At 30.6% G+C, this 21,642-nt stretch overlaps 1 protein-coding gene across 3 annotated transcripts; it reads left to right on the top strand.

Moving 5' to 3' along the window:
- Positions 1 to 641: 641 nt before the first annotated feature.
- Positions 642 to 13,687, top strand: LOC131853288 (97 kDa heat shock protein). Of its 3 annotated transcripts, none has more exons than XM_059204141.1 (15): positions 642 to 947; positions 1,253 to 1,493; positions 3,354 to 3,495; positions 4,157 to 4,293; positions 4,383 to 4,537; positions 4,729 to 4,931; positions 5,109 to 5,227; positions 5,625 to 5,771; positions 6,124 to 6,241; positions 7,324 to 7,658; positions 8,236 to 8,349; positions 8,759 to 8,968; positions 9,282 to 9,424; positions 9,675 to 9,843; positions 10,322 to 13,687. In XM_059204141.1, exons 1-15 carry the CDS (start codon positions 832 to 834, stop codon positions 10,460 to 10,462), a joined length of 2,490 nt encoding a protein of 829 aa, XP_059060124.1. In that variant the 5' UTR covers positions 642 to 831; the 3' UTR covers positions 10,463 to 13,687. The 3 variants fall into 3 exon arrangements, with proteins under 3 accessions (XP_059060124.1, XP_059060123.1, XP_059060125.1); XM_059204140.1 differs by having other exon boundaries at positions 8,215 to 8,349; XM_059204142.1 differs by having other exon boundaries at positions 7,324 to 7,580; positions 8,215 to 8,349; positions 10,322 to 13,684.
- Positions 13,688 to 21,642: the final 7,955 nt, after the last annotated feature.

Here is a 21,642-nt window from a genome sequence, read left to right as displayed (position 1 = left end):
TTTGTCTGTGAAAAAGACTATATACCTATACTCTATGACTAAATCAGTGTTCTGTCTTGTCTTTTAAATTAAAGACGATTCTTAGCACATATCGATGACAATTTTCATTCGAGTCAAATCAATTTTCAAGAAAAAGTCTGTCAAAAATATTGATCAAAAATTATTCGTTTATCCTAAAATAATTATACACAGTTTATTTGGTATACAATGTTATTGAATAACTTATCAGCGCTTAATATATTAATTCTGGCATATAGCGTAATATTAGTATTTAAATTATTTTATAATTTCCACATTATACCTTTAAATTTGGTGTTTTCATTTTTTCAGCCATAAAACCTTTAATTGAATGATCACCAAATAATGGTAAGAACTAAATTAATCGATTCCAATAAGAATAATCAAAATCGGTGCAACATTTAAGAAACAAGTAACAATATGTAAAATGTAGGTATTATTTTATTTTATCTGCCAAATATCTAATATAATTTATAAGACTTACAAAAATTTACATAAAAATATTCTGTTTAAGCGATCTATCATTTAAAACAATAATTAATGACACATTTTTTTTGTTTAATCGAGATCGGAATCACTTGACTGTTTCGTCTGACATATGACGACACTACTGTTCTAGAAAATTCGTGTACGAGTGAATACGAACACTACGAATGGGGAAGTGCGATTACCCGGCGTTCATTCTCGAATCTCGATTGATATTGAAGAAGTGATTGTCAGGCTAAAGCAACGTGTTATTATCCTGTGATTCTTGTGGAAAAAATTAAAGATCATTAAGTTTAGAGTTGAATTAATTGAAAATTATACATCATAATGGCTGCTATGTCCGTCATTGGTATTGATTTCGGTAACGAATCCTGTTATATTGCTGTTGCAAAAGCAGGTGGTATCGAGACAATAGCTAATGACTACAGTCTTCGGGGTACTCCGTGAGTAAAATTACAAAATATTTTAGTTCAGTTTACTATTCTCTGAACATACATTCTAAGTTCTGATGTTTTTATGGTTTAACACTGTTTTTGTGTGTTATGATTCACATGGAAAAATCCTAAAAAAGTTACCTATTCATTTATTGAATTTTATAAGTATTGTACAAATACGAACTATTTTTACCGAGCTGCTGTTAATTGCTGTTATAGCAATTAAATGTTATTCCTTTACTATTTACACTTACTCATAATAAGAAGTTAAAGTGTAAACTAACCTAAATATTGAATTTTACATCTAATTCCAGATCATGTGTCGCCTTCTCGCCAAAGAATCGCATATTAGGAGTAGCTGCAAAAAATCAAATGGTTACAAATATGAAGAATACTGTATTTGGATTCAAGAGACTTCTAGGAAGAAAGTTTTCTGATCCCTTTGTTCAGAAAGAGTTAAAACATTTCCCATTTAAAGTAGAACAACGTTCAGATGGTGGAATTGGCATTAGAATAAATTACCTTGGTGAAGATAATGTTTTCAGCCCAGAACAGGTTTGTCATTAATTTGTCACATCAACTCGAGAACCAATTATGTATTTTAGTGGTTAGGGATTATTACATTGTTGAATGTGTAATTTCATTAATATTCTGAAGATTTCAGAATTAAAGTAATGTTTGAACACATAAATTAACATCCCTAAGGCATTGTGAAGAAATATGTATAGTAATTATAGTCTGTTTTTTAATCCCAGAGACTAAATTGACAGGTGTAAATGTCAAATTGTCAAATAATTTTATCGTCTACAGTGCGGTAGTGTATACAAATTGGTGTTGCAGGTACACATTTGCAATACTGATTTGTTTAATCAGAACTTCACTTTTATTTTAACCTTGTTTTAAAGCTTTAAATGATTTTTCCATAACAGATGTTTAAAATTTATGTGCATATACTAGTGTTTCCATTACTGTTGTTGTATTATACAGCTTAACAATACATTTTTGATGTTTCCCTACAAATAATAATTTTTAAAGCATTCACCTACAAATCAATCTATTTAAAAAAAATTGTCTCTGTGATTAAAAAACAGACTGGACATTAATTTATAATGACACTAATAGTGCATGGACTGTCACTTAAATACGTAAATTGTTTTATCTATTCTCATACACTTGATAATCATTATTATTTCACACTACCATACTTTAATAAGTTTGGTAGTGTGAAATAATGTTCTAGTAATGTACAAATTTCAAGTGGGAATGCATCTATGTTTGGAATGGAATGGAATCATATATGTTGAACATCTTATCTGTTAAGTGTAGTTTAGATTTTATAATGAACATGTTACTATATTTTTTTGGTTCATTTCATCAATAGCCATGTGTAGAGCTGTTATAACCACATTGATAGTGGTTAATGATTTTACATTTTTTGCTGTTATAAATAGTTATATAATACTGTACTACAGTGTATTGACTTAGCGGTGTAGTGATCATTTTTAATATGGGCATTACCATTAATTTTTTATTTATATTTCTGATTTTTTTTAATAAACTTATAATTTTGGAAAAAGAGTACTGACAACAAGCCTATTCTAAATGTTATTAATTGTTATTTTTCATTTATATTTCTGGGAATAGAAACACTTACATAGTTGTAATATAGCAGGTGGTAGTAGGTTTTTACATTTGTTTTTTTTTTATTTTAAATAACAGCATAATTCCTATTTGGATGTCATGTTTTTTTGCATCATCTTAGGTGTTTTCTTTTTGAAATTGTCTCAAATTATGGTAGTTAATGTATTTAACAGAGAAATAATATATCATTTATAATATAAGCCACTTAGTTCTTATATATAATATAGCTTAGGATTTAACTTTAACCTGTAAGAAATGGAAATAGTGGTTACATACAAAAACTGTGTTTTATTTATCATATCTTGAATAAAATATGCAGTTAAGAATTAAATGTTATATACTGATTTCTAATGAAATAATGCTTTTATATAACAATGAATATTTTGTACAACAATTTACAGCCTGTGGTATTGATAATGCAATTTCTTATAGGTCAAGTAATTTCTAAATCAAAATATTGTTTTTAATTATTCTTTACAAATTTATTAAAATCCTTATTTTATTTTATCCATATTTATTATATACCATATACACTCATTACACATTAAGATAAAAATAGGAAACTGTCTCAATTATGTGTTTCTAAATTTTTTATTTTGTCTATAATATTGTTTTTTCTTAGTTTCATTAATACTTTGAGAGGGAATTGACCTTGAATTTATTGATATCTACACTTGTTTAAGATATCTGTTTACATTGTACATTAACAGAACTAGGTTGGACCAGTATTTTGATATGTATTTCATTATATAATTATATTGTATTATTATCTAGATAACTGCAATGCTGTTTACAAAATTGAAGGATATTGCCACCACAGCATTGCAAACTCAAATTAATGACTGTGTCATATCGGTACCTAGCTACTTTACCAATGCTGAAAGAAATGCCCTCTTGGATGCTGCTGCTATTTCAGGTATGTTACTAAATATTAATATGTAAATTTTTCATTCCCATTACCAAAGGTATACATGGATAACAATTTCAATAATAATAATATAGGAGAATTAATGTTAATACTGATTAGTAATAAATACTATATTCATATATATATTATCATATACATATTATTTTTAACTAAAATATAGATTTTTACAATAAGTCTCTAATTTCAGTCTGCCTTTGTTTGTCATAGGCCTCCTCCAGGGAATTCCATTGATTTCCATCATATGCAACTTGTCTCTTTTGTTTGCCCACTGTCGACTTCAACTCATCTTTCCATTTCATTAACTGCATGCCCCTCTTTCTTTTTACGTCTCTAGGATACCATTCTGTTATTGTTCTACTCCATTTTGCCCTTTTGTCATGCTTCATGTGGCTAGACCATCACCACTTCTGCTGGTCTATTTGACAGTATGTCTGTCAATTTTGACCTCTATACATCCTGTGTTCATACACTATATTAAACACTTTTTATTAAGAATGAATATTAACTTAAAATTTTATAACAGTAATAATGCAACCTTGTAACAGTATTTTTGTTTTATTTTTACCATTGGAATAATATTTTATATGCCATGAGAACCCTAATATGTAGATAGATTATTCAAACACGTTATTTACACGTTACATTTTAGGACTCAATGTGCTACGTCTTATGAATGAAACTACTGCTACTGCCCTCTCATACGGTATATATAAACAAGATTTACCAACTCCTGAGGAGAAACCGAGAAATGTAGTGTTTGTCGACTTTGGTCATAGCTCCCTACAGGTAATGATTATTTTCTAAGATACTATTATTTCTTCTTTGTATAATATTATAACTGTACGCAATCATTGAGGCTAATGTATAATGTTTAGGTTTCAGCATGTGCCTTCAATAAGGGTAAATTGCGTGTGTTGGCTACTGCATCAGATCCTCAGTGCGGTGGACGCGATATAGACATGGGCATGGCTGAATATTTCGCTCAAGATTTTCTTACGCGATTTAAATTGGATGCCAGGAAAAACCAAAGGTATTTTATACAAATTACATTTTATAAACAATCTATATATAACTTTTTATTGTAGTTTTAGCACTTTTTTTTATTAATCAATTATACTGTACTAAGTTGTGGGTAGTAATGTGTATTAGAAAAATGTGAAAACTGAACAAATATGTCTAAACGCCCATAAATTAAGTACATATGATGAAATTTCTTTACAGAGCTTATCTTCGACTTATGCAGGAAGTTGAAAAACTGAAAAAACAGATGTCAGCTAATAGCACTCGATTACCACTGAATATTGAGTGTTTCATGGAAGAACGGGACGTTTCTGGAGATATGCAACGTGCACAAATGGAACAAATTAGTGCTGAAACTTTCACGCGTGCTGAAAGAACAATGCGGGCTCTACTCCACAATGCAAGTAAGTCTCAATGTCAATTTTCTTTCTCTATTCCATAGATTATATTTTTTAATCAACTGTAAATGAGTGAGTGAAATACAAATTTTGTATTAAATTATGATAATTATATTAAATATTTTGTAAATTTTATGTTTATCCAAGTTACCTCTTATCAAAGTTTTGTTGGGTTACTTTCAGAATTGAGACCGGAAGACATCTACTCGGTGGAGATTGTTGGTGGTTCTACTAGAATACCTGCTGTGAAAGGTCTGATTGAGCAAGTATTTGGAAAACAAGCATCAACCACCCTAAACCAGGTATATTTTCATTTTAATGCATTTTATAAGTAGTCAATTATTAATGAGTTTACTTTTAAACTAACACATCCTAGCATAAAAGTGTTAACTTAAACTTAAATGTAAACTTTATTTCTTATAATAGATTCAGGCGAATAGATATTATTTGTATAAAGGGCATTTGAAAATAAAACCATGTATAGACCAAAAAGTCCTATCTTAGTCTCAACAATTTCAGCCACTAAACAGCTTGTTGTGTTTTGGTCAGATTTGGTATGTAGTAAAATTACATGATAAGGCATGATATCTTAGCCCTCTAGAATAGTAATGCGTGAGTGGTATTACGGTATCCATGATCTATTTATGTATAGAGACAATGTTTAAAAATTGGTAACAAATATCGCATTTGCTTAAATAGGATGAGGCGGTGTCGCGCGGGTGCGCGTTGCAATGCGCTATGCTATCACCGGCGGTTCGCGTGCGTGAATTCTCCGTAACTGACGCACAACCCTACGCTGTTCGTCTCGCCTGGGATGCTGCGCGTGGAGAAGACACCGACATGGAGGTTGGTAGCACATCCTCACCTCTATCACCCCCATTAAACCCCACCACAATTATAGTACATTATCCAACGAGCACATCCTTGTTACAAATCATAGTTCTAAGACCCGTTTCTGTCATTAATTCCTGTGGTAATTTTGTTTTTTTTTTTCAATTTCAAAGTTAACTGTTTGAAAGTGAACTTAAAATTAGGCTAAGACTGGCCATGAATTAATTTATACAAGTTCTGTCCATAATTATTTCATTTTTATTATTTACATAATCAGGCCACAAAAACGAAAATTGATGTTATAATAATATACACAATTCTTCGATATGTTGTTAGATAGTATAACAATTATTTGTAATCATTATAGGTGTTCCCTGCTTTCCATCCTGCACCATTCTCGAAAATGTTAACATTCTACAGAAAAGAACCATTCACAGTGAGTGCTTATTACTCGGATCAAGTGCCCTTCCCGGATTCTTTCATTGGTATGTATAACATAGATATTATCTGACTAATTTCAAAAATATTAATTACAATTGCTAAATATTATTGCATAAAATTTTCAAATTGATTACTTGTATGTACATAGGATATTAAAATTTAAACTTGCAGTTCCATGGCAGCTCTTATTATAAATATTAGTATTATAGAAATAGAACAGAATAAAAGTTATGTAAGGTGGATAAAGCAGCAGTGGCGTGTAAAGATAGAGATGACGATGTACGAGGTTCTAAGGTTGAGCTTATAAAGGAAATAAAAAATTATTTATTCATGTAGGATATTTTAGTCGCAATAGTATATTTTTTTATATTACTATTTTCCCTACTGTCCTGTTCATTATATAGATTCAATTGAGAATAACTAACAAGAAACTCAACTGAATTTCTTTTTTTCTTTAATTAAAGTGTTTGCTTATATGTGTCTATGTCTAACATTAAATGAAAATTCCCTGCATGAACAACTATAGCCATGCACATTTGTCATACATTACATAAGTAATCGTTTAGTGAGTAATAATAGGCTTTGTTCAATAAATATTATTTAACAGATGTTGTATCCTTATATACATACCTTCAGACACTGTGACACAATTGCAAAAGCAGTCTTTAATTTATAAACTGTTTTGAACAATATTACTTGTTAAATACAGCAAGCGGTAGTAATTTTAATGTCAGATGTATCTTATTTTTGGGTGGCACAGAACATATCTAGCCCTAATTATTCATATAAATACAATACTACTCTAAAACTTAATTCCATTCTGATGACATTAAATTGCGCCGTTTTGCGTCTTTTAACATAACACTAGTAATGTATTAATTCCAAATATTAATAGTGTATGATACTAATTGAGATTGTTGTGTGTACTCTAAAATATTGGTCAGAAAAAACAAACAACAAACAAAACTGATGATATAATTAATATTTCCATTTGTTTTATTATTACATATATGCGTAAAACAAAGTATAACGTCATTTATTCGATGCGGTTTTGAGTTGATAACCTTTAGACAAATGCAATAATAATTCAATGCATTATTATTAACTATAAAAGTATAACTTTTAGGGCAGTGGCATATCAAGGATGTTCAACCAACATCAGAGGGCGAATCACAAAAAGTCAAACTTAAAGTGCGTGTGAATATTCATGGGATAATAACTGTCGCATCAGCCTCGTTGGTTGAAAAGAAGCAAGATGCATCCCAACCTGAGAATATTGAGATGGAGAATGCTAACGAGAACGCGCAAAACAATCAGGAGGCCCCCATGGAAACTAATGGCAGTCCTCAAGAGCAGCAACAAAACGGACCCGAGTCCCAAGAGGTGAGAGAAGATGAAATGAAGGGAGAGCCGCAACAAAAACAGTCGTGGACACAGAAAGTAGGCCAGTGGTTCAGCGGGGTACGTGTCGGTAGCGCGATCGTCGATTGATTAGTGATGTTTGCTGCCACCATCTTCGCCCCTATGTCCATTATGTCGTATTATTTGTTTTTGACGTATTGTTTATTGGTCAATATTTTATTATTAGGCAATACAGGCAGCAGGCACCACAGTTCTTTGATCTTCCCCATCCTCTTATGAGGCCCCATTTGCACACGTTTATTTCAAGGCGAATTATACTCTCGCATATCCGTTTATATTAACATTTGAAATGAGATTTATTTACAGTTTTGTCTCTGTGTCCACGCATGTTTTTGTTAATCCTACGTTGTTTCTTCATGTTTTCTTTATTTCGTCTAAATGCTTATTAATTAATAGCTTGGTGGTATGGTTTTATTTTATTTGCAAATTATGTTCGTGATGTTGGTGCAAATGGGTCATGGCACTGCTTGAGAATGTACTCAACAATGACTGTAATGCATGTTGGTGGAACTAATTATATTTTCCAAGCAGACTGCTGTGGTGGGGAAGAGGCATTCTTTTAACTATGTGAACTCTATTTGCTTTAATTTTATAGGATAATGCTGATGATAAAAAGGACAAATCAAAAGAAAAGGCAAAGAAAGTTCTTGTGAAAACAATTGAATTGCCAATTGATGCTAGAACTCATGGATTCTCCCAGCAGGAGCTCAATACGTACATGGAACAAGAGGTACTACTACCTACTTACTAGTATTTGATGCTAATTTATCAACAAGTAATCACAAAAATATCCTGTATAATAATTACATTGTAAATTATTTTCACTTACAATAACATCGTTAAAAATCTTATGTAGATGGTAAAATACAAATTGAACATACAAGATTACTTGTTTTTTGAGATATGATTACCTTATATAATTTTAATAATTAATTATATAATTTGTTACTTGTTAGAAATAATGCATCATGAAGAATAATCACTACTTTAAGTAGTTTATAGATTTACATATATTTAAAAGATTTGCACTGATAGTGTTTATATTAACTCTTTAATCTTTTGTAATTATTTCTAATAGGAGTATATCAGATATGGCATTTATTCTATTGTACTTGATATATGTACTTGCATGTTTTAAGGGCAAAATGCAAGCTCAAGATAGACAAGAAAAGGAGCGCGCTGATGCGCGAAATGCTCTAGAAGAGTATGTGTATGAATTGCGTGGCAAACTCTCTGAGGGCGATTCTCTACATGATTTTGTTGCTGAGGACCAACGCAATCGACTTGTCAATGAACTGGACGCTTTGGAATCGTGGCTTTACGATGAGGGTGAAGATCAGAATAGACAGGTAATACATGCATTTTTGCATACCCAAATACTTTATAAAATTAATTGTATATTCACTTTATTATTTGTCTTGCTGTGGTATCTGAATTTTTTTAATTGATACAATTATTTTCTCAATTTATTAACATTTATGTCATATGTGTTAGGAAAAAAAGAATTTTAGTTGTTACATACTATAATTGATTCCAGCCTAAATCTAAAGTATAAGTGTAATGGTTTAAAAATACAACCTTTTTATTTGCCATATAAATAAACTATTTACCTACTACGATAGAATTTTAAGATTTTTAATCATTTAATTCTGCCATCTAAAGGTATACAGTGACAAGTTGACAGAATTAAAAACGGAAGGTGAACCCATAAAACAACGGAGATTAGAATTTGAGCTTCGCCCTGGAGCTCTAGATGATTTTGCATTAGCTATTCAGTTAGCTAACAAAGCTATTGATTTATACAAGTAAGTCCTATTCTATTATACAAACTACTTATATATGTAAACCTATACAAAACCGACTCTGAAAATAGAATATATTATACAAAATTCTGCTTCAATTTCTAAGCAACGAGGTCATGAGAGTAGTATATCCATAATTACTGTTTTTATTTTATATTTGAAAGAAATCTTTTTATTGTTCCCCTTATCTCTATGTTTATGAATGTTTTCTATGTTCTTTTTCAAATATTATTAATTGGTTCTCAAATTTTAGAGGTGGAGATGCAAAATATTCTCATTTATCTGAAGCTGATATACAGAAAGTTGTGGATGCTTCTAAGAGCGCGCTGAACTGGCTCGAAAGCGCACGCCAAACCCTTGCTCACACGCCGCGTTACCAGGCGCCAACTCACACTACACATCAAATTCGTCAAGAACGACAGGTATTATCTACGATAATTATATATATTATTCCATTTCTAATATTAAAAATATTTATAGCTATACGCATGCATCTCTCTGCTAACTACGTCAAACATGTAACTATTAATCTATTTTGGCTATTCAACTGTTTCGTCCTACTAACTATTTCATTCATATGATGAAGAGTGATAAAACACTGACAGTTACTGCAGAATTATATGAAGTTTACTTGTAAATCAAATTGTTTCTGGCCTACGGCTTGTTGTATCTTGCTAATCGGAAATATATTTTTTTATTCTAAATTTCTATTTAATTTTATAGTTCATTTATTGTAAATTCTTTTATACTTCATTCCAAGTCTTTTTATATAGTTTTCCATTTACCTATTTACACGTATAAAATAAAACTACAACACAGCGGATTCCGCAAGCACAGTCAATAATTATCATAATTTGCTCTTCTATCTAAATTAAGTTCACAAAACAATTTGTATTTCAGAACTTTGAGAACATAGTAAATCCTATCCTGAATAAACCGAAACCTAAAGAAAAAACGCCTCCACCTACCAACCCGACGGGGGGTGACGGGCAGCCGGCCGCCGCCAGTGAATCGCAGCCCAGCGAAATGGACGTCGAGTAAACGTCCTCCACAACCGCCGCCTCTCGTCACTTTGTACCATAATACTAAATAATTACTATAGTTTGACTTTTAATTCAATGTAGTAACACGATTTAATATGTAGTGTACAATTACTTCGTATGCTCATATTACGTTTTGTACTTTTATTACATTCAATTAAAAGTCGCACATTTAGACGCAATCAATTTTCACAAACTGATGTCACTGCACATTGTCACTGAAATGTTTATGCCATTTAATGTGTTGAATTTAAATTAATCTGTGTTCTGTGTGCTGTTAACTCACTATGTGATTGTGCTGGTGTGGGATGCGTTATTATTTAGTTTTATGTGTGTACCGAGTAGGTTCATTTCAGTATGAGTGGTGGGCTAAATGATAGTTAATATTTATTTTTAATTCAAACGACAGTATAGCTGAATATGGTTTCTGTTAATAAGATTAAGGTTTATAGAGTATACCTTAATCCTATGTTACTTATCACCTCTGTTATTGAAGTTTCAATAATGACTCACTTAATTAGATCATTAATGGAATAATAAACACGCATTTCTAATTTGACACTGAAAAGTATTAACATATTTTTGTTATTTTTTATATACCTGGTGCATTTTCTGCTTTTTGCAGATTCCCTATTATGTGATATAATAAAAATGAATTAATTTAGTCACGAATAATAAATTTAGCAAATAAAATACTTTTACTTTCAAAATATTACTCACTAGTGCTGTTTTCTTACAATTCGTTAGGATTGTTTTGTATTGATTGATTTATAATATCTACTTACTCTTTAATGTTTGGATGCAATATATCATGCTATATAACAGAATCGAACGAATACGTAGGAATAAACACTACTCGAAGTCTGGTACTGAGCACATCATTGATTGAGTGCAGAACAAATATATATATGTACGTATTTCTAAAATGATTCGAGAAACCAATATTTTATTTTTTATAATCAGTAACATGATAAATTGTGAATTGCTCGATACATCTATATTTCAGTTGTATCAAATATACAATGATACCATTCCAAAAAACGTATTCACATTTCGCATTGCGTGTGTGCAATGATTTTAATCTGTTATTTTGTGTTATGACATCAATATTATTATTATGAAATGTATAATTACAACAAATTGATTTAGAGTATCACGTGATTCGCTTGACCGAGTCCGATGTGTATGTACCAGTTTTTAAGTTGGACTAATACTTGTTAACTAAACAATTCGTTTTACCATTTCTTCGTGAAGATTAAACAAACAGATAATCATAAATTTTAGAGATATCGGATTAGGATACCGTTGCTTATTTATTAGACATTATTTAAATATTCAATGTTCAGCTCAGGTAGGCCAAGATATTTTTTCTTCTGGCCTATAAGTCAGATATTCCTTGGCCGGGTGGATACAATTTTTATAAGGGGGGAGTAAATAATAGGATCTGTCTTATATATATGTATATCACAACAGCAGATGTTAAAATATTTAATTTATATACAATAGCGCAATAACGTCTCTAATATTATATTAAAAATATAGAATTGAACTAGTCAGTGCATTTGTCACGGTCGAGTCAAGTTCACGTTGATCACATGTATGTTACAAATTGCTTAAAATTGTATTCAAATTAAGCTTCATAAACTATTTAGTGGTGATTAAAACTCAAAAGATAATTCATTGCGAGGAAATTTTAAATCGGACATATTTACAATTGGTCATATAAGTTATAGTGTACACATGTACGTAAATGTACATTTTGAAGGGGTAGATTTATTTTTGTTTCAAAAAGTACCTATAATTTTCACTTCATAGTGACATGAAGCAAATCCATGAAATATTATTTCACAGCTGTTTCTTTTTGGCCTCTGTTGTATATTTCAAGATATGGTTCAACCAATGCTATGTTTGTGCATTTTTAATGTTAAAAGCTTAGTAAAACGAATTATTTAACAACAAGTATATTATTTTTCCCCCTTCACAAATTCTAAATCGCTACCATCCACGATACCGTCAGTTTCCTTATCGTATTATCTTCACTCAGTGATAATGTATTGGTTACATCAAATTGATCTCATATAAATCTAAACGCTGAAACCGTCTAGATATTAAAATGAAAGGGACTGTTAACACGTTCCTAATCTCAACAATAATAAGAGACATAGACGTAAGAGAGGTTCGGAAAAGAAGCGCGTCTTCCCGAATACAGGAAATTTATATTTTTAACCCAAAGTTTTGGAAAGCAAGTCAAAATCTCATGATAAATAGTTACTGTTGGCTATAGGCGCTTGAAGTAACAGGGGTTTCATGTGTGGGTCATCGTTTTCAAATCATCCAAATACGCATTAAAATAGAAGTACAAAATTTCATCTTAATCGGTCCAGCCATTAATAATATAATAACCCCGGACAATCAACGCAGCCCGTTAGCAGAGTTTGTATTACAAGCAGGTACTAGACAACTGATATATATTTTAAATACATAATATACACAGAAAACAGACCGATAGAAACAATGTAAATGTTGCACCGTGCGTGTTATTAAACCCGCGACCACCGGAAGTAAGGCGATATTCTAAATCACTAGACCACCAGAGCCGTCAATAATATGAATATATTATATTTTTTTTAAAAACGTAATTACTATCAGACCACCACGGTAAGTATACTGCACTGTGCACTGTAGCATGGCTGGGGTGACAGTTACTAATTTTACATTTCACAATTGCTACATTTAAGTTAATACAATTATTAATGATTTAATATACATATTAAGAATGTGGTACAGCTGAAATACTAAGTAATAATTTGTAAATCGCAGCAACTTTTAGGAGTGAAACGAAACTGTCACTAGCACCATGCGACAGCGGACATGGTATAAGGTATTTTGATTCTGTATGGTACATTCATAAATGCCTATTGTAGCTATATTTCAATGCTTGCGTCAACTAATTTATAACTAACTACATAAATAAATTCGAAGTATAACGGTTTACCAACTTTGATCCGTGAAAGGCAATGAGATAAATTCTGACAGACGCTGAAAACTCATTCTTATATTTCTAACTCTCCGTTTATGTAAACGCCGATAACAAGCTAAATTTATTGAAAAAAGCGTAAGCACCTATCACGTTGGAATCTAATATACCTAACGAAATGTCGGTGAAAACTTGATATCGGTGAATGCTGTCTGTAGAGTCCGAGGAACTGAGTGGAAGTTCATTTCCTATTGGACTTATTGTATTGTATTATCTGCTACATTATTTCAATTATTAGTATATAACTTTTCTAAGCACTGTAAATTAAATAGTTAAATTACTAATAATTTAATTTAATTATTAATAAAACCTCCTAATAATTTATAGACTTAGCATTTTGTGGACTTGGCATTTGGATCAACCTCATTAATATAATCTCTTGGGTTCTTCCGTGTTGATGCATAATGGGCTTCTTCGACTGATTTGTAAATTATGTAACCAAATATAAACGCTGTAAAAAGAAAAAGAACTATGTGTATAATATGAAAACTACCTTTTCGATCTAGAAACGTAGAAAGCCCTTTCTTTTTTATAATATGAATTCGAATTTAACCGACATTAATAAACTATAATACTAACAGTGTTTTCCATAACTGAAAATGGATTTTTACAAATTACCAAATTACCTAACCACATCCTGCATGACAAATATCGCAACTACAAGTCTGCCGCACCTTACCTACATTATAGTCATGAGTCGCTAGTCCACATTAAAAATCCTTACCCTCAGTAATAAGGCTGTCCTATTATAAAATAGCCATGCCGATTTACGTAATAATATCTATATATTATTACGATTTACGTATATATATATTATAAATCGGATAATAGGACAGCCTTATTACTGAGGGTAAGGATTTTTAATGTGGACTAGCGACCTTATTCGTACCAAACTATACCCTTCTGAACACCATTGTTATTTTATTTCTATTGCATTGGCCACTATGAGGGCTGTCTTAAATCCATATATGCATATAAAAATAAATATATTAGATAAAAATGTATCACGTACGTGGTAACCAATACTTCATAGTTGCTGTACTTCTTGGCAGAATATTGGGAATGCCGTATGCTATAACACCAGCAAATGGCTTCTGTTCATGTTGCGATATTTTGTAATAAACTATACCACGAATAAATGCTAATTCTCCAAAATGTTTACCCATTTTAATAACTAACAAATTTTGTATTAAATAATAATTATTTAGAGGTAGAGAGGTATATATCCTTTCCCTTAAAAGTTTAAAAATCAGAAACCTTTATAATGAACACCTATGACAGATTACTAGTTACCTTCTAACTTAAATAAGGTAAAAGTCATTTTAGTTTATTGAAAAATCACCATACAGGTATAATAATAATAATAAAGCTGAGAAAAAATAAAGAATAACAATAATAATAATAATAGTATGTTGCCATCTCCTCTCCTTAAGAGGGGAGATGAGAATTTTTGGATAAAAATAGTAATAATAATAATATTTTACATATTTTATGTATACAATTAATATATAAATAATTATGTATACATATAATTTATATATACAATTAATATGATTAGGTACTTTCCACCAGCATAACAACTCCTATACCTATAAATGCTATTTATATAGGGGTTGTTCAATAATAGTTTGAAAGCGTCAGGGTCTTGTCGTTAACCATTCACCTTGACCCAAAGGTCTTAAGATCGCATTTAGCCCATAACCTTTTTGGAGTACAGTGGACCCGCGGTAATCCGGGCCCCCTTGTAATCCGACATTGTCTAAATAATTCCGGACTATAAGCAGAGGACCCTTAAGCAGCACTCTATAATCCGACAAATACGATGGTCCGACACTGCCCTGCAAAACGTTTGTCGGATAACCGGGGGTCCACTGTATATGTATATAATATAAAGAATCATCATTTGATCTATAATTTGTCGGATTACAAGGTACTCTTTTGTAAAAAAAATTCGGACTATAAGGGGTCTTAGGCAGTACTGTATAATCCGACAAATTCGATAGTCCGACACTGCCCTGCAAAATGATTGTCGGACTACCGGGGGTCCACTGTATTGTTTTTTACTTATACGGTATGAGACATATTGACATACAAATAGTTTTGGTATGAGTCCTACCAAAATTACACTGAATTACGTTCTCCACTACATCGACAGTTGATAATGCCTCTGAACAATGCAATATAAAATACCAATCGTAAAGGTATGTTATTATGAATATTACATTATTATTCTTCATATATAGTTTTTTGTTGATCCCATATTTAAATCCAATTTCTGATATACTTTATCAGAAATTGGATTTAAATATGGGATATTTCCCTAATGGTCAATTAGCTTCTGTGATTACTTCTTTATATTTTGATTTGTCAAGTTTGTCATATGTCATTTCATACTGTAATTCTGACATTCATAATGTCATAGTCATCTCTTTTTTTTTTTTTTTTTTTTATTAATATTTTACGGCCTGGTCTCCTTTCAGCCAAACAATTACATTTAACTATATCTTTAGCATTATAATCTATATCGTTCTTATTGTATTGTGTATAAACTCGTATAAAAATGGATAACTTTCTGTATTTTGTAGGATAGATGGCAAGAGGCGGGGTACTTCTTTTTTATTATATAAACTTATTAAGCCATCTATCAAAATAAGTCTCTGCAAACCAAATGCTGGACATTCCATTATAATATGTTGTAGATCGGCATTTTCTGCTGTACAGTAGTCACAATTTGAAGAAGATCTCAATTTTATTCTATGCAAATGAGCGGATTGTCCCATACGAATTCTATTAATCGTTGTAATGTATCTTCTAGATGGTTCTTGTAATTTGAAATACCATGGTTTTCCAAAAATTTCTTTCTGTATATCAGCATACCATTTTCCTTTTATCATTTTGGTTTCTGCCCATTTTCTATTCCAATTACTAAACATCCTTCTGTTAATTAATGCATTGTAGTCAGTTATTGGCACTGGCGATACCAAATGACAATCCAGTTCATTAATCTTCATCATTCTGTCTACAACTTCATTTCCAGTAATACCAGCATGAGATGGAACCCACATGAACTCTATAACTTTGTACAATTTCATGTCATATAAAATTTCTCTTATTAAGTAAATGTATAAATTATCTTTGTAATTTTATAATTATCTAAGGATGTCAATACACTTAGAGAATCCGTTATTATTAGAAATCGTCTTGAATTTTCTATGTCTTGTACATATTTCAAAGCTTTAAAAATTGCATATGCTTCCGCAGTGAAAACCGATGAATGTTGATCTAGTACATAGCATTGTCCAGTTTTAGTAAAGGAGTCAAAATATGCCGCTTTAGTAGAGTCTTCAGATTTCGATCCATCAGTAAATATTTTTCTGTAATCAGGTTTATATGTTTGGGTGTATATTATAAATTCATTATTATCCATCACTCTCTCCTGTACTATTGTAGGTTTTGTAGTTTGAACATCCAGTGAGCCGTAAGACCATTTATCACATTGATACATATTAACAAATTCATTTAATAGTTCATTATCAATTTGTATAATTTTATTATTTTTTAATATATTACTCAGTGTATTATTTGCAAAAATTTTTAAATAATATTTTTCCATCAAATAATTAAGTCTTACATGAATTGGAGGAATGCCAGATTCAATTTCTAAAGAATTAATAGGAGTCGAACACATTGCTCCTGTTATGATTCTAAGACCCTTATTTTGTACTACCTCTATTTTTCTTAATTGAGTATAGTTTATGCAATTTCCATAAATAAACAGACCATAATCATAATGACTTCTAACAATGGACTTATACAACATATTTAGTAACTTGGGATCCATACCCCAACTAACACCAGCTAAGTATCTCAAAATATTGACACTTTTATCCATTTTATTCAATATTTTTGTAACATGAGATGAAAATGACATTTTGCTATCAAAAACTAATCCTAAAAATGTTTTTTCATTGACTATATTTATGTTTACATTGTTTATATAATTAATATTTAGATTGTACAAAGAATTACATCTATTAAAGACCATAACTGAACTTTTATAGGGATTAATATCCAGTTTCAATTTAGTTTTATAATATTTGTACAGTTCTCTAAGTCTTAGATTTAGGTCAATTTGTATTTGTAAAATATTTTCTCTAGAAGAATACATAACAATATCATCTGCATATTGCAATATATTTACATTTTTCAAATTTACAAATCGGTGAATTTCCGCAGTATATAGTAAATATATGAGGGGAGACAATGTAGAGCCTTGCATTACACCTTTAAATGCTAATTTCGGACCATAAAGCTTATTATTATATCGAACAAAAACTGTTCTTCCATAAAATAATTTAAATAACCATTCTGTAAATTTACCTGGTATGTTGTATGAATTAAGAATTTGAACGAGAGTTGATAGATCTACATTGTCAAATGCTCCTTGTACATCTAAAAAAACACTAATAAGAGGTAAGTTACATAGCATAGCATTTTTAATATCACCTGTAAATTTTAGAAGACTATCTATTGCACTTTTTCCTTTACAAAAACCATATTGTAATGGAGGTATAATATTTCTAGTTTCTGCGTACATTTCTAATCTATTTTTAACCATATTTTCAAAAATCTTTCCCATACAAGATGACAAAGCAATCGGTCTGTATGATTCAGCTAAAGACGGATCTTTTTCAGGTTTTAAAACAGGTATAATTGCTAGAGTTTTCCAAGAGTCGGGTATTAAATTATGTTCCCACAAATTGTTATATATTTCAAGTAATTTCATTTTACAATTAACATGAAGATTTTTAATAAGTAAATATGGTATGTCATCAAGTCCCGGAGTAGTATCTTTTCTATTGTTCAAAGCAAGAATAAACTCTTCAAAGGTAAATGGTTTTATTAAATGTGTGTTTAAATCATTCATTTTAAAATATCCATTTATATTTTCAACGTTTTCAGTTTCTTTATTAGTGGCAACTTTATTTAAAAAATCATTTACCCAAGAATCATCACCTACTACATTTTTCCGTCTTATACGATTAAATCTTTTAACAAAATTCCAAATTTTTCCTATATTGGTATGTCTATTAAAACTGGAACATAATTCAATCCAACTACTTCTTTTTTGTTCTTTAATAATTAGTTTCTTTTCTGCATCAATTTTTTTGTATACAATATAATTTTCTATTGATATATAATTATACAAAGCAAATCTACTTCTATTTACAGCTTCGATGCATTTTTGATTCCACCAGGGTACAGGTATATGACTTTTAACACAATTCGACTTAGGTTTAATAACTGGTATATATTCAACTTTTAAATTATTAATTATTGTGCAAAATTGTTCGTATGCTAATATAGGATTTGTTATTGAACTAAAATTATTTAGACATTTATAAGATGAATCTGAATAAGAGCTCCAGTCTACTTTTTTATATATAAACCTTTCTGGTTGTTCCACATATTCATAAATTTGTGGTGTTATGTATAAATTAACTAAAGTTGGAAAATGATAGCTGCCCAAAGTATCATCTGACAAAACAGACCAATCGCATAAACCAGCAATGACAGGAGAAGCAAAAGCTACATCAATAGCAGATGGGGCTTGATTAGGACGATTTAATGTGGTACTTTCACCAGTATTTAAAACACATAAATTTATCTCGTCTAGCATGTCGTAGATCTGTGTTCCTCTAATTTGATTACTTTGACATCCAAATATAGTGTGATGTGCATTCATATCACCCATGACTAATACCGGAGAAGAAAGAGAAAGAATAATATTTTTTAATAATGTAACAGGGAATCGCCCTCTTCGAGGAGGACAATAACATCCTAAAATATTTAAGAACCCAGAATTTATTTCAACTTTAATTGCAACAGTTTGAATTTTATCATTTGATTGGGTGGTAACATTAGAACATTTTAAAAATTCTTTATAAAAGACGGCAACACCGCCATGACCTTTGTTTACATTGTGATCCCAACGATATACTTTATAACCTCTAATATTTACTGTATCTGTATTTTTTAACCAAGTTTCATTTAAAATCAAGATGTCAATATTATGTTTAGCAAGTAAATGTGTGATTAAAGGAAGCTTTGGTCTTAAACTTTGTATATTATGTTGTACAATATTTAAGGAATCTATAATAACCTTCTGATCCATTATAGATTGATGTTTTTAAGAAATACTTCTTTGATTGTAGAAGTATTAACAGGTAAGTTAGTGTCTTTTTTTGAAAGGGAAGTTAATGTTTGTACTAAAGCTGTCAAAATTAAATCGTTATTGATAACTTCTGAAATAAAATCTTTCTCTTTTCTCTTAGGTGTGTAACTTTGAGCTGCTTTATTTGTTTGAGCAAAACTCAAGTTCAGATTAGGAAAATGTGAACTTAGGGTACTGTTTTTGTTTATAATTTTTTCTTTATTTTCAAGTATTTTTTGAATTTTAACTGGACAAAGTCTGGAAACTGCGGTATGGTTTCCTTTACAATTTACACAGATAGGATTCTCAACATTAGTACATTCTTTATAATTATGACCTTCTGTACAAATTGAGCAAACCATATCTCGTTTACAGAACTTTGTAGTGTGTCCAAATTTCATGCACTTATAACATTGCATTACAGGTTTTATGTATGGTTCGACTTTAAATTTACATAGCTCGTACGTTACATATTCTGGCAAAATGTTACCTGCAAATGTTATAGAGACAGTCTGAAGTGGAATCATTCCACTATCGGACCGTTTCATAAATCGCCTCACTGAAAGTATTTCCTGTTGAGAAGATAATTTATTAAATAAATGTTTGTTACTGAGATCAGTGGGAACAAACTTTACAACACCAGTACATTCAGTTGTCGATGCGGGGATGAATGCTTTTAATTCTTGAACATTTAAAAAGGTTGAATCACGTAATAGTGAATTTGCATTTTTTGCATTGTCAAATATTACGGCATATTTTAGTGCATTTACTCGTCTCAATTCCTTGACTCCTTTTACATATCTACTGAATAAATTATTTAAGTAAACTGGACTTTTATTACCAAATTTAACCTCTTCTTTAATGCTTTGTATAAATACAGTAAATGTTGTGTTTGGTGAATTTTCTTGATAACTCCTTATATAATTAGGTTTTAAATAAGGCGCATAAAATGTAGGGTCCTCATCTTTATCTGAATTTTCCTCTTCATGTGGTAGTGGTAAAGTAGCTTCTTTCTTCCTTTTATTTGGTGGTGGTTTAGCAGGAGAATTTCTCATCCCTTTTTTGTTTTGGGTGCCGCCACTGTCAGCACCCATTTTTATCGCACAAAAACGGGGCTAGGATTTAATTAACTCTATAAATTATTTAATATCAAAAGACTGTAGAAAAAATGAACTTCCCGCCTCAAAGTTCCCGCGCTTTTTTTCCATAGTCATCTCGAATTCAGCGTTGCCAGCTTGGACGATATATGGCTAAATAGGTTAATTCAAAATTTCAGTGGACAAGAACGAGTAGGAAGAAAGTGTGCTTATTAAGTAGAAAACTATGTGATATTCCGTATTTATGTTTATATTTATAGTATATATATATATAACATAAAACGGGTTTTAAATGAATTTTGTTGCAAGAAATAATTATTTTAATGACAAGTACGCAGTGAAAATAAAAATTAATTTTATTCAATGAACACTTACTGGACGCGATTACATACGATTATAAACCTAATTCGAATATTTATTTCGGCCGCTAAATATGTCTCCCGAATAAGGAAAGGTATCATATCGTATGAATGTCATACAATATCATAAATATTTGTTTGATTATATTAGAACCTAATTAATTCCGTTGGGTCAAAAGACAACCTCCTTAATAAAAAGAGAGTAAAGGTCTCTTGATACACAAAATTTGCTTTTCATTTTTCTCACCAAATCCTAAAATAGTATAACAGAATAAAAAGCAAATGTTTTATGTGGTTTAATTGAATTTCTGGTAGATTATATTGATTTAGATTTATATTCGTATTCGCATCGTTTAGACTGCATAATACTACCCAGAAAACTGGTCAATTCTTGTATATTTTATCCTCTGTGATCGTAGTATTTATATAATAATCCATAATTGTGAGGGAAGTTACCTCCGAACTTCTCACGTT

The sequence above is a fragment of the Achroia grisella genome, unplaced genomic scaffold, assembly GCF_030625045.1.
Source record: "Achroia grisella isolate CSIRO2021 unplaced genomic scaffold, CSIRO_AGI_Agris_v1 utg900, whole genome shotgun sequence".
In the NCBI taxonomy this organism is placed as follows: domain Eukaryota; kingdom Metazoa; phylum Arthropoda; class Insecta; order Lepidoptera; family Pyralidae; genus Achroia; species Achroia grisella.
This window is presented reverse-complemented; position numbering and strand designations above follow the sequence as displayed.